The 15,241-nt window shown below is 37.8% G+C and overlaps 1 protein-coding gene and 1 non-coding gene across 5 annotated transcripts in view; both read left to right on the top strand.

The window, feature by feature from the left end:
• The window catches only part of LOC145671379 (ATPase family AAA domain-containing protein 2-like), a 116,756-nt gene that overhangs the window by 25,783 nt on the left and 75,732 nt on the right, over nt 1-15,241 (top strand). For all 4 annotated transcript variants that reach the window (XR_014128517.1, XM_081740485.1, XM_081740461.1 and 1 more), the window contains exon 5: nt 6,758-7,002. Coding sequence is in view for 3 of the 4 variants with exons in the window: in XM_081740485.1 (XP_081596611.1) it covers nt 6,758-7,002 (245 nt within the window). In the remaining variant the exon portion in view is untranslated. The remainder of the gene's footprint in view (nt 1-6,757; nt 7,003-15,241) is intronic.
• On the top strand, nt 12,915-12,987 carry TRNAQ-CUG (transfer RNA glutamine (anticodon CUG)). The gene has a single exon. It is a non-coding gene; the product is annotated as a tRNA-Gln (tRNA).

Here is a 15,241-nt window from a genome sequence, read left to right as displayed (position 1 = left end):
GGATTATACGGCGGGTAGCGAAGGACTTCCCATTTCAACGTTTCCATGTATGCTTTAACCGACTTTTTGACTTGGGGTCGATCATTGTCATGCTGCAAAATCACTTTATCATCTCTTACTGTTTTGCGACCGTTTGTCTTTCAATGCTCGGCTTAAACGTGCATTAATTGCTTTCGATACAGATCGCCTGTGATCGTTTCAGTCGCTTTTAGCAGCACATAATACACTTCGCCGAGCTTGTCCCACCAAATATAGAGCATGACCTTGAAGTAGTAAATATTTTGTTTGGCCGTCGACGTGGAAGCTTGGCCGGGAAGTCCCCATGATTTTTTGTACCTGCGGTTATCGTAATGAACCCATTTTTCGTCCCCAGTCAGAATGCGATTGCTGAAATCCTTTCTGTCTTTGCCTTTCAAGTAGCTGTTCACAAGCAAACAAACGCTGTTCAACATCTCTCGGCTTCAACTCGTACAGCACCCAATTTCCTTGTTTCTAAATCACTCCCATGGCTTTAAGGTGTTTTAAAATGGCTTGTTGAGTCATTCCCCGTGTAACGTGGGTTCCTGTCACCACGGCATGGCGCGTCCTCAGGTTGCGGATCGAGGAGAAGGCCTCTAGATATAGAGGTTAGCTGCGAATATACTGAATAAGCAGTCGCGGACAGACGACTAGGAGTGGTCCTCCAGCTTGGGGGTTTGGGTAAGGCTAACACCCTCATCCTGTAAAAAAAAGGTACTTGTTCAGAAACATTCACAAAAGCCTCGGACAGGGACTGATAACTTGGCACGACATCAGCAAAAGAAAATGGACATGAGATTTGGAACATGGAATATTAGAAGTCTTTATAGGGCAGGCGCGTTAAAATCTGTAACGAGTGAGTTAGAGAAATACAGGATGGACTGAGTAGGAGTTCAGGAAGTTAGGTGGGAAGGAAATGGATCTGAGAATTCCGGAAATTTTACGTTCTTTTACGGGGAAGGAAATAAAAATCACCAGTTAGGAACAGGGTTTTTCGTTCACAAACGAATATTACCAGCAATTAAACGGGTTGAATTTGTTACTGACAGACTTTCTTTTATTACTCTTAAGGGACGGTGGTGTGATATTATTGTTTTAAATGTACATGCTCCAACTGAAGATAAGGGTGACGATATAAAAGATAGGTTTTACGAAGAAGTGGAACAGATATTTGACCAACTCCCGCGATACCATATGAAGATTCTATTAGGGGATTTCAATGCGAAGGTAGGACGAGAGGATATTTTCAAACCGATTATAGGGAACGAAAGTTTGCATAAGGAAAGTAATGACAACGGTGTTAGAGTCGTGAACTTTGCAACATCCAAAAACCTAATCGTGAAGAGTACAAAATTCCCACATCGCGACGTTCATAAATACACTTGGACATCACCAGACGGAAAAACACATAATCAAATAGATCACGTTTTAGTAGATAGAAGAAGACAATCTAGCATAATTGACGTCCGGTCGTTTAGAGGGGCTGATTGTGACACTGATCACTACCTGGTAGTAGCGATAATACGGGAGAGATTATCGTTGAATAAAGGTAATATTCAATGTCCGAAAACGGAGAGATTTAATTTAAAGAAATTAGAAGAGAGCCAGGTAAGAGAGGAATACCAGATTGAAGTTTCGAATAGATTCGCGGTTTTAGAAGACTCGGAGTGTACTAGTGTTGAGGATACTTGGATTGAAATTAGAGATAGCATTAAAAGTTCAGCAATAGAAAAATTGGGACACGCGGAAATACGTAGGAACAAACCATGGTTCGACCAAGAATGCGTTAAACTAGCAGAGAAGAGAAAACAGGCAAAATTACGGTGGCTACAAAATCCGAATGAAACAACTACACAAAATTTCGCAGATATCAGGCGGGAAACTTTCAAAACTTTTAGAACAAAGAAACGGGATTTTTTGAAAGCTAAAATTAAGGAAATTGAAGATAATAGTAAAAATAAAAATATTCGGGACATGTATAAGGGGATCAGCGAATTTAAGAAAGGCTATCAATCTCGTGCTTATATATTAAAGAAATCTGACGGAACAGTTCTTACCGATACGGATAGCCTCTTAAATAGATGGAAAGATTTCTTTGACGATTTGCTGAACACGCAGCCAAAAACTAATGTGCGTGGAGAAAAGGAGATACACACCGCAGAACCGTATATTCCAGAACCCAATCGAATAGAAGTGGAAGCCGCTATAAAGAAATTGAAGAAACACAAATCTCCGGGTGTAGATGAAATTCCGGCTGAGTTAATTTTAGCTGGAGGCGAAAAATTGTGGAACAAGATACACAAACTCATTCTCCTTATCTGGAACAAGGAAGAATTGCCAGAAGAGTGGAAAGAATCAATCATTGTTCCAATTCACAAGAAAGGCGACAAAACTGACTGTAATAATTATCGAGGCATTTCTCTTCTGTCAACATCCTATAAAATCCTTTCAAATATTCTGTTAGCAAGATTGACCCCATACGCAGATGAAATTATTGGAGATTATCAGTGCGGATTTAGACGAAATCGATCAACTATCGACCAAATATTTACCATTCGCCAAATACTCGAAAAGAAGTGGGAATACAATACCCCGGTACATCAACTATTTATTGATTTTAGAAAGGCTTACGACTCGGTTAGGAGAGAAACATTATACAACGTTCTTACAGAACTTGGAATACCGAGAAAGCTAATTAGATTAATTAAGATATGTTTATGTGAATCCCAAAGTAAAGTCCGGGTAGGAAAATTTTTGTCCACGAGCTTCCACGTCGAAAATGGCTTGAAACAAGGAGATGCGTTGTCGCCATTATTATTTAACTTTGTGCTGGAATACGCCATAAGGAAAATCAAAGATAGCAACCAGGGCCTAGAGTTGAACGGCATGCACCAGGTTATGGCATATGCTGATGATGTAAGTTTAATAGGGGATGATAGGAGAACAGTAGAAATTAATGCAGAGATCTTATTAAACGCTTGCAGGGACATGGGTTTAGAAGTAAATGCAGAGAAAACTAAATACATGGAAGTGCATCGGGACCGTAATACGGCGAATTGAGGAGGCGTTAAAATATTAAATAATACTTTTGATAAAGTGGATACTTTCAAATATTTAGGATCAATATTAACAGACGAAAATCATATTCACGAAGAAATTAAATGTCGACTAAAAGCAGGGAATTCGTGTTACTATTCGGTTCAAAATCTCTTGTCGTCGCGAATTCTGTCGAGGAATTTGAAGCTTAAAATATATAAAACGATAATCATGCCTGTTCTGTATGGTTGTGAAACATGGTCGCTTACTCTGAGGGAAGAACATAGACTGAAAGTATTTGAGAACAGGATCCTGAGAAGAATATTCGGACCCAAGAGGAACGAGAATGGGGAATGGCGGAAGCTTCATAACGAGGAACTACATAGTTTATACGGTTTACCCAACATTGTTAGGGTCGTCAAGTCTAGGAGGCTTAGGTGGGCAGGTCATGTAGCTAGAATGGAAGAAAGTAGAAACGCTTTCAAAGTCTTGACTGGTAGACCCATAGGAAAACGACCATTAGGAAGACCTAGGCGCAGATGGGAGGACAATATTAAGATGGATCTCGCAGAGATAGGAATACAAAGTAGAAACTGGATGCAATTAGCTAAGGATAGAAGTCAGTGGAGAGCTTTTGTGAACGTGGCACTGAACCTCCGGGTTCCATAGGCCATAGAGTTAGTTAGTTAGTTGAGTCATTCCTAATGATCCTGCCAATTCTTCTTGCGTTGGACACGATTCTTCAAAAAATAATACAGAAGGGTGTATCTCCAGTTCTGCATCTTCGAAAACCTTTTATCTTCCACCGCCATGCCGGTCTGCCATGTGAAAATCACCGTTCTTGAACCGTTGAATCCACTTATGACACTTCTTTCGCTAATAGCGGTCTCGCCATAAGTATTTGAGAGTATTCGATGAGCCTCCGCTGCTGATTTCTTTATATTGAAGTAAAAAATTAAAACCTCCCGCAAGACGAAGAAAAAAATTAGCTCGTAAATTGACATTTTCAATCGAGGATGACTTTATGATGCGGACACAAATCGGCTAATGTTTCTATGGGGTTATGTTGACAAATGCCCAAGCTTTTTGCATGACGTCTATATCTGTTTATTTCCACCACCACTTACCACGAGAGCCATCTATTGGAGAACGGCGTAAACAAAGTTGTACACCTAATAATATGTCAGTTATAGAAATTAGTATTGATATAATAAGACATGTAGTCAACGCTACATATGTTTACGCAAAATTAATTCTAATATTGTAGATTGATACGCCTCTCTGTGTAAGGAAAGGGTCCATATTCTTGAACTACGTGACAATCTAATATTGTACATATTAATCTTATCACTATACGAGGATGGCAGAACATATACGAAGGTGGTTCAAGTCAATCCAGGACTTTTTAAAATCAAATAGAACAAATTTGAAAGTGTTCACTATTCTTCACAACAGATTACACACCCTTGCAATTTCACGACAGGTTATGCGACGATTGTCCAAGATTAGCTGCTCCACGCGCGGAATGTTCTCAGAAATGACTACCGTGGACTGTGATCCACCACGACCGGGGTCGTCAGTAATAGAGAGACGACCATCTTTGAAGCGCTTACACCATTCATGTGTCTTACTGCGATTGAGTGTCTGATCACCGTACTTAGCCTAAAGTCTTCTGTAAATTTCAGCAGGTTTTATGTCTCGTTCACTAAAAACTTCATCACAACACGCTGTTCCACGTAGACGTTTACACTGTTGCCCGCCATCTTGAACAGCGGTCTATCAAGAAGTGCGGGAAATAAGCGCCATTTACCAGTAACAGGACACAGATGCCAGTTTCTGCTACATACAAAACTTCCAGCTTAGGCGTCCATTTAAACCTGGAAAGAAAAAAATGTCCCAGATTGAGTTGAACTACCCTCGTACTGTATAAATATATTTGTAGAGGCAAGCAAGTTACAACCTTGTAAATTTACAATATTTTCAGTTCAGTGATGAAAATGAAATATATATATATACTGCTAAATAGGGAATTACTTATTAGACAATTATCAAATTTTTTTCATTATATAGATCTCAGCGTGATAAACAACCGAAAAAAAAAACTGAAAATAGAGGCAAGAGTTTTTCGCAATGCGCGATAAAACGAAATGAGTCAGAATTTAAGTAATTTTCAGTTTCTTGACGTTTTATGATATTCTGTGTGTATTTTCATTGGTTTCCGTTGCGCGATAAAACGCGAGATTGGAAGTTTTGCGCGAAATTTCTAACAATGCACGATATAACGCGAAATTTTATAAATACGTTTTCATTACTTTAAAAACGCTGGTTTTCCGCTGACGGAACGGTAGAACGTGGGATGAACTGTGCATTTTGAGTGATTCAGACACTTGCTGTAGAGAACATGTTACCCGTTAGCTATCACTATCGCAGCTGGATGGGGAGTTCCCGAAGTGATGATTGTTTGAAGCTTGTTGTAAATGCACTTACATATATGTGGCTTCGAACAAGTAATGCCATTTGTGAGAGGTTTTTCTTTTTCCAAGTATGGGCTGATGATAAGTGACAAATGTACAACAATGAAGGAGAAAAATGTGGAAACATGTAACATGCTTACGTTTAATGCTTAAAAGTAACCTGTGCCTGTGTGTTTTCAGAAGACAACAAAACTTTCCTACTCATAGTAAATTTTAGTTACTGATTTTCCTTCAGCTTGATATGAAAAAAATTTTGACAGTGTCAAGTGAAATATTCAGTGTATTTTGTTTTTAGGTAATTAATGTTATTTTTGTAGTGATCTATGAATAAAAGAAACAATTGTAAAAATGTCAGGGAATTCTCCACAAGAGCTACAAAATGCAAAACTTTATTTCGAAAATGCGACAAAACGCGAAATTTTCAGATTCTTAGTGCGAAAAAGTCGTGCTTGTATTCAGGACGTAATGTTATGCTTCATCACTCAACTTCAACTTTTTTACAACCAACTCTGCCCACAATTCCATTAAAGCATTAAAATCTTGAAAAATGCAACTTAGGAACTTTCATAATCTTAGCACTAAAACTACTTACCTTAATAATCACTATCATAGAAGTCGAGGTATGTGATCAGAAACATGGCAGTTAACCCCAAATTTTCACACCGTTACACGATTAATAAATAACAGGTGGAATTATCAGAGACTGCATAATAAATGTAAGAAATGACCGAATAAATTGTTAGAGACCATTTACATTGGCATTCCTCTAGCTGTCCACGTTAGACTGTGTTAATAGTAATAGCTTCTGTAATGACAAAGTTTATAGTTTTTCAAATCTTCAGTGGAATGGATTAGCACCAAAAACTATTACAATTGATTCATGTTGGGGCCGCGGTGGCTCACTGGTAGAGCATTCATCTCTGGTGCATGGCGTCCTGGGTTCGATCTCAGCTCGCGCCAGCTGAGCTTTGGGTGGACAAACACGACCGTGTGCGTGGGATTTCTCATTCTTCCATTTCCTCCCAATTTCTTCATTCCCCCATTTCATTCATATATCATCATCATCATCGTCTCCTTATCTTAGCCGGCATGCTCGTGGGATGTAAAACTTAAGGATTTCATTTCGTTTCAATTGATTGATGTTTATATCTGAAAATTTACCGAAGTATACGCTATTTATTTGTGTATTTTCCTTACCTTAAAGCTTTTTTTTCTTTCTTTTGTTACAGGAGTACGTCGTAGTACACGTCAGCGAAAGCTGATCTATGATAACTTTAATACTAGTTGGATTCTAGGCACACAGACGCTCCGAGGTTATCCAATGTTTGAACAGCCACCAACTAAAAAAGTTACTCGCATTGTTGAAGAGGATGACGCTTTAGAGGAAGAAGAAGGGCGAGATGATGATGATGACGATGATGAGGCGACACAGAAAAAGAAAAAGTCTATGGAGCTGGAGCCAATTGTGAATGATGTAAGTTTTTTCTTTTTTTCGTTTCGTATGTTTGTTTCTTCATTTATATAAACTAATAAAAATCGCCCAAAAAGTAGTAAATAGTTTTCATTTCGGTTGGAGAAAAGTGGATATTATTATTATTATTATTATTATTATTATTATTATTATTATTATTATTATTATTATTATTATTATGTTAAATAATATACTAGTAGGAACATGAATTCTTTTGAGAGTAAATTCTTTTCCACTGAATTTAATTGTTCCCGCCTAGCATAGTCGCTAACGCTCTCCACTTTGTTGAAGGCATTTTCCGGCCAGCCATCCTGAATGAAGTTTTCCATGTTGACACCAATCAAATGGCGGAATGGTATCTAACATAGGTCCCAGCCGTTTGTTTCCTTCCCTATTCCTTTCTCTCTTCCCCGGGTGTGTGATTGTCGAGTAACGTCATCCCTATCTCTTTCCAGCCTTAGAAAAAAGTAGATGTAAACAAACCCATCTGACTAACAGTGGGTCGATGACCAGTGATTGCATGTTGGTCTCACTGCACTAGTATCCTACCGCAATATAATCCCTACTAAAATAATAATTTCAAATAAAGATATCTGTATTTATCCTGCATTTTGTGATAAGAAACTCAATATATATATAATATTTAACAACAGATGCAGCTTTATTTCAACCTCATCAGTACTTTGATGTATAGTATTTACTGCGCATGCGTATACGTTCGCGCGCCGACCCCGCTTATTTGAAATTATAGAGTGCAGAGTTTCATGGCGACGATGATTGACAATAATCCATTTTCGTCTCGTGTTATGAAACACAAAAGAGGACAGCAGGAACAGAGGCAATCTCGTTTATATAACGACTTAAGAACATACATATTTTCAACATAGCAGTAGTCAGTATCAGTGCGTTAATTATTTACCAATCAATCGTATCCTTATACTTTGGAAATTATGCAACAACAGTAAGCTAGCAGACGATCTTGCTGTTAACGTTTCTCGCTGCCGAAGTACGTATAAGCCGCAGATAGTATATTTCGCTTTGTTTACGTCTACTTTGTTCTAAGGCTGGAAAGACTTTAGTATATGATGTGTTTATGTAGTCCATAGTTACCAGAAATGCCCAGGGATTGAACTCCTAACCCAATACCATTCATGTGAAAACTTGTGGTTAGGACCTTCGTATAACTGGTTTGCTCTGAATTTTATTTACGAATTTTGCACAACTGAAACGAAAATCTTTGACTTTTCACAACACTTACGGCCACCTGGATTGAATTTTTGTTTATAATTCAGTAACATTTTTTTTAAAAGGAGAATATCGCATATTGTAATTAAATGAACTAATAACTCTTTCAAAACACTTCACTTTACATTTTCGACATTTATGACATCATAAATTACTCCACGGATTTTAAGATGATTAGAAAACAAAAATGAATGTTCTAAATGTTAATGAAGGCTAGGCGCATTGGAAATCGGATTCGAAACCTGTGCAACGTAAGCATACCAAACTATGAGAGAGGCGTGTTTGCTTTTGGCACCAAGATAGTACAGGGTGATTCATACAGGGTTACTAAGTACGCAACTCCCTGTCACTTGCAAGATGCACAGCGGTCCTTGACATTTTAGTTTTTCAACTTAGGCACAAGCGCTAGCATCACAATTTTGCACGTGAGGATTAGTATTGTTGATACCTCATTCCAGCGTGCCTTCTCCCAATCTTTCCTAGTTATAGCTTTCGAATTGTCTTTTCTTTCTTTCTTCAATGTACACTTCCTCTTTAAAATACTGTCAGAAAAACAAGTTCGTAGGGTTAAGTCTGCACTCACCTTCTACCCAAAATTTCCACGACGCCTCACAGCCTGTCGTGGACATCGGTGAAATGAGGCAATGTTCAGTCATGCATATAATATCCGTCGTGTCCCGGCTTACAGCAGTGGAAGGAACGAAAGTTTCTTCATTGTTTCGTGTCGAATGTTCAGGTCAAGAAGAGTATTATTACACATCACACGATAACCAGGAGATGTTGCCAAAACTTTTAAATTATTATCGATATTTTGCACACTACCAAAAGTAGTGGCAATTATGGCGATCGACTCACCTAACCCTTATGGATGTTTTCTCCGTATGACTACCGACCCTTATCAGATTCCATCCATGCCAGCAATAGTTGATTGAACTCTGCCCGATATCACAATCCTCGAGCGGGCAATGCATGGTCAAGGTGTGGTTTTCACATTCACTGCTTTGGAGTAGTTCCTTCATAATCCGTTCAGCGTATCACAATAATCTTCCCGGGTTTATGTGCACCAAATATCACAGTAATGTGCTGGATGTAACTGGATTTTATATGGCAAAACATGTACGTCTAGACAAAGTTATCAATCATATACGAAAATTACGGTTTACTTTACCATACTTATTTGATAAGTACCACACAATGAAACTTTTTTTTTTTTTCACGCGGAAAATAACACTTAGCATTAAGGGCGGGTAGAAAATAACGTTTTCATGTATTGTGCGTTGTACTGTAAAATTATATCCCGCTTTATTCAAGCAATTATACTTCCATTTTAAATGATTATTTGTTCACGTTACTAACCTCGTATCTAAATACACGATAACACATTTTTATTCAACAAAAAGTAACAAAATCTTAAAACGTTTTCGACGAGATCTTTCCATACATGTAACCACACCTTTTATGCAGGGACGCCAGAAGCCTCACAAAGGCAAAAGTTTCGGCCGATCAAAATTTTGGATCGGTGTCACTGCTGACCATTAGCAAACTAGAATAGTACACATAAACATACACTTTTTCCCAACTTCACGAGAATTTGAGTCTCAACGGAATTATTTTTATAGTTGTTTTTTTTTTTTTTTTTTTTTTTTGGCAAAAAATATCAGTTTATTTTTTTTATTGATAAATCACATGTGTAAAGATGAGTTACATGTGTGGTAGTATTTTTGCTGAATTATTGTTGCCAGAATGCGCTATTTTACTTTAAAAATATGTTTTTTCTGAATATGGAAAAAAATTGCCTTTACAACTGTCAACGCTGAAAACAACATGAAGTTTTTATCCCATTCGATAAATATGAGGGGGGCCACGGTGGCTCAGTGGTAGAGCGTTCAGCTCTAGTCCATGAGGTCCTTGGTCCGATCCCAGCTCGCGCCAAGTGAACTTTGTGGTGGACAAACACCGTGTGCGTGGGTTTTCTCGGGGTTCTTCCGTTTCCTCCCACTTTCTTCATTCCACCATTTCATTCATTACTCATCATCACCGTCTCCTTTAGCCTAACCGGCATAATCGTGGGACGTAAAACTTAATCAATCATTGCTTTTTCTTTTTTGATAAATATTGATGCGTATTAAACATTTACAATAAGAATTACCGCGATTAACTTTTTTTCTGTTCCTGACAATTTATTATAAGCAATATGCAAATTTTGTAAATTACACTTATGGCTATTTAAATAATTACTCAAATTCAACGTTACGATTTGTCTTATTGGTTTTATTCTCAAAATATCTGCATAGACAACGCTAACTTTTGTCACAAAAATCATGTCTTTGTCAGTCTTCAACAGATATATTCGATCAAAGTTTGGGTTGCACTTCTTTTGGGACACACTGTAGAATTTAACATGGTGTCTTTCCCAAGAGGATAATGTGGGATGCCACAGACTCATCCAAGTAACGTAGAGTGTAATAGAAATCTGTAGTCATTTAAGCAGTATTATATTACGTGTTATTGAAATGTTTTGTAATGTTACAGAATAAAGACTCAATTCACGAAATTACATTTTTTTATTATCCATAAATAATTAAATAGAATTAAACATAGTAAGTTTGTGTTATTGCGTGTCACAACAAATAAGAGAATATAGAGTCAGGAAGGATATTGCGCATTTGATTCATTCTTGGACGGTTATTTCAACCACGATGCTGTGACTATTTACTTCTGGTCTTTATTAGATGCAAATCAGTATCCACTTGCCACTACAGTTATTGAAATCACTTCACTCGGTGTATTGTAGAATTCTTTGAACAATAACTGACTTTATCTTAAATAGGTGGAGCGAAAAAATGAAGCCAAATCGAAGGTATGTCACTTAATATGTTACAATTAAAAATTTTTATGCTCGTGTGTTCTAAGATTACTTCGTTTTATTTTAATCGTTCTTTTATCGATGTTGTTGCATTCGAACGGCTGTTCGTGTTTACCACTGTTAATATTATACGAATGTCAGCTTGTTTAATTCTGTCAATCAGAAACAAATGTTTAATCTTTTGAAGGCAATTGAAGTAATATATCTTCAAATCACCATTTAGTTTGCATGCGTGATACGTTGGCCATTTCCATGGCTATGTTTTGTTATGCATGTATAGTTGGATGAATCTCATTTGAAACTTTTAAATAACCATTGACTTAGTGTAGGGAAAATTCAGTTCCTATTTTTGTGTTTTATTCTTATGCATCAATAATTTTAAAGTGTATCGAGATCTCTCTCTTGTTAGAAGTAACATTAGGGCAACAGCTAAGTAACCTCTGGGATTTTTTTTTTTTTAATGTAATAGGAATTTTGGAAAGAAGTGCGTCGTGTTTTGCTCTATAGTTTGTGAAGGAAATGAAAAATAGTGTTGCGTAGTTATGTCCTAGTACGCTAGAAGGGACTGAAGATAAATTGCCTGGAATAGTCGTAAAGCATTTGTGAAATGAGAAAGTGATAAGAGACTGAACCCCCCCCCCCCCCAAAAAAAAAAGGACACAATTTTATCCACTTCAAGTTTACATGACGTGGAGTCAAACCAGGGACCATTCGCATCAGAGATAAATGTTGCGCCATTGATTTGCCATGTCCTGTAGTCTGTTAATTTAGGTACATTTTTGATCATATTAAATCCAAAACCGTTGCTTCTATCACCTGGCGCAAAAGGTATGCGTATAACTTTTCGATGATCAGGGCCACCATCTTCATCTTAAGTTTTCTTTGCAAGAAGTGGGCAGATTTTATAGAACTCGTAATATTGGATTGAGTCATCAGCTCGTGCCGTTTGGAACCAATAAATACATATTTCATGTGAGGGTTGAACTAATGAGACAATAGATTACTGATGTATTTTTAGTTTTCAGGCTGTTGTCGTCAATGAAATTTTGCAACTGCTGTCATTTTTGAAGGATGTGCTGCGGAGTGCATTCGACAGGTAGCGGAAAAGATGGTACTCTGTCGGGGACACATCTGGGGAATACCCCGGGCAACAATAGTTAATGGAGAACCTCCCATTGAAGCTGTTAAATGGCAACGGTTGTCATGTATGTCACATTTGGTTTAACCTTGTCCATGTCGTTTATTCATCCTTTTTCTTCTTGAAGTGTTGCCTAAAGACGTTGATCACAATATACAGCAGCAGTGATTATACGATTAAGTGGTAGGAGTAGGGCACCATTTCTCATCTCCTGTAATAATACGGAAAGAAAGGGCTGATATTAGCGACAGGGTTCGCAATGGGATAAGCAGAGAACCACATAAAACAAGATGCTAGTTCTTGTTGTTTGCATTGAATGAATGGGACATCCTTGAACCCAGTTTCTGAAAGTTGAAGGTGGTTCACAGCAGTTGCTTGTCCACTTCCCATCTCCGTTTGCTATATCTGGTGCTTTGAATTGGGGTCACTGTTTATCAAGTCGTTGAAATGGCTACCATCAAAGTGGGATAAACGACCAGAAAGTTGGGCATCTCTCAGGTCAAAATTTCCACTTCAGAACCTATCAGACCGTCTCCAAGTTGTCTTTTCTTCTCCGTACATTGCACAGATTTATCTGGATGCCTCTGGCACTAGAATCTTTGTTAAATTCTTACAAAAGAACATGTCGCAGGTTGATCCTTTTTTTCAACTTCGGCACTCTGCAGGGGCCGCGGTGGCTCAGTGGTAGAGCGTTTACCTCTGGTGCATGGGGTTCTTGGTTCGATCCCAGGTCGCGCCAAGTTAGCTTTGTGGTGACAAACACTGTGTACGTGAGTTTTTTTTCCGGGTCCTCCCGTTTCCTTCCACTTTCTTCATTCCACCATTTCCTTCATTTTTCATCATCACCGTTTCATTAAGGCTAGCTGGCATAACGGTGGGACGTAAAACTTAAATATTTTTGACACTCTGTATTTCAGACTAAAAAACAAAAATTGATCAGCCTCTGGAAAACCACAAATAGTGATACATGTTACTAATAACATAGCTACAATTTAGTATCATTTCTACATCAGTGGTATCATCGCTTGTGCCTGGGAAAAAAGTTTCTGAAAATAAACGTCACGAATTAATGAATCAACCCAGTAATGTAAGAAAACAGTCAATACTCAGATTCACGTATAAATTTTCAAGCTATGGCGGTATTACTTCCGAGTCTCTCCGTAGCCTAAAACTTGCCAAAATCTGTGCATACATATAGTGGAACAAAGGAATTTCCAAGCGGTTATGAAAAATGAATTACCACAAAAATAGTGTGGACATAGTCATACACACCAAAATAGGTTCACTATAATCTGTGAAGCCTTCAGCCCTGTGAAGTCTTATGTTGTACTTTACTATTGCGGGAAAAAGAACAAAGAATTAAAGGATAGAAAAGAAGCAGTGAAGAGTCCAGATGGGCAGCGCCATTTTGGAATTCAGTGTATCATAATAATATAGTAAGACTGAAAGTGAAAAAGTTTTAGTAGCGAAAGTTAAAACAAATTGGACGAGTGGGTTGATAAAAGTGTAGGAAGTTAAACTACGTGATTCTTAGAGTGCCGTGGTAGTTGTGTCTGTGATTGTTTTCATTTCTGGTAATTATTTTCCAATGTGGTCATGCTATGAAAGTTTGATTCTAATTCCTCCATTTGTCTTGCTCTTGTTCCAAAAGATGATGACCGCTCCATTAGAAGTTTGCACCGAAGAGGAACAACGAGCAGTGTTCGGGTTTTTGTGGTCGGCCATAAAAGACTACAATACGGAAACAATGTCTGTGAATGTATTGAAAAATTCAAAAACGGTCACACAAGTATTACACACGATGGAACGAGCCGGACAAATGACCACAGATGACAGACAATCCAGGCCTCAAATGACAACAGCATTGAGCATGCAATGATATGGTTCTGTTAGACAGACGAGTGACTATTGATGAAGTAGCATATCGTCTGGAAAGAAGTCATGGTTCTGCATACGAAATCACCCACATCAGACTTGGGTTTCATGAAGTCACGTTCCTCTTTGGTGCAAACTTCTAATGGGGTGGCCATGATCTATTTGCAAGAAAAGGAAGACAAATGGAAGAATTAGGATCAAACTTTCATAGCACGAGGACAACACCATAATAACAAAATGAACGAGGACAGATGTTAGTCAGTATGAACAATGTAAGAAAAGTTATAGCTACATTGCCGATAATTTTTGACTTACCTTCGTATGATATTTGATAGTTTTTAGCTTAAAAACAGGTTTGGAAATTAACAAAGGACGGAGATCGAGAATAAATATGTAAATTTGATTGTTAACTTATAATAATTAATCTTAAACCTACTAAAAGCCGTATCCACTATTAGCAAAGAAAGCTCAGATGAAGGTGGCAACACAGATAATTCTGCCTTAATACTTAGTTCAGAAATAGGAAAATAGGTACAGTGATTTCTAGGACAGTTCTTTGTCACTTTCATTGAGATGCTATTCTTCGTCTTTTGAAGGAAAATGTTTGTTCTAACAGTTTAATCAAAACCTGGTCTTACGGATATTTATTTTCCGCATAACACAAGCAGTGTAATTTAGGAATAGAAGACCTATTTTTGGAGATAATCAATTCACGCTCAATGAACGGAAGTGCAATTTGCTCGAAGCTCTGATTTTATATTCAGCTATATACGGCTTACGGTCTCTATTGTTGATGTATTACCGAGCTGCATACAGAAATTATCTGGAGCTCATACTGGTTCAGGGAAAAACTTTGGGAGACTATTCGTGCTACAGGGGACGAATTGTAGTAAAGATTGCTTTATACCTTTAGGTTACTCTATAAATGGTGTTTCCGTTGGACTTGAAGCTTATGTGATTGGAACCTCATGTTAGTTTGTAAGTCTCACCTTTCTCTCACAACATAGTCGCAGTGCAGAAAGAGAATGGTAGGCAAAACTAGTTTTTGGAGGAATACGTAAGGGGTCTCATTACCCAGTTGACAGGAAGGTTGTTGGATAATTGATTTCCATTAAGCA

Source organism: Thermobia domestica, chromosome 2 (genome assembly GCF_964235325.1).
Source record: "Thermobia domestica chromosome 2, izTheDome1.hap1.1, whole genome shotgun sequence".
NCBI classification, from domain to species: domain Eukaryota; kingdom Metazoa; phylum Arthropoda; class Insecta; order Zygentoma; family Lepismatidae; genus Thermobia; species Thermobia domestica.
This window is presented reverse-complemented; position numbering and strand designations above follow the sequence as displayed.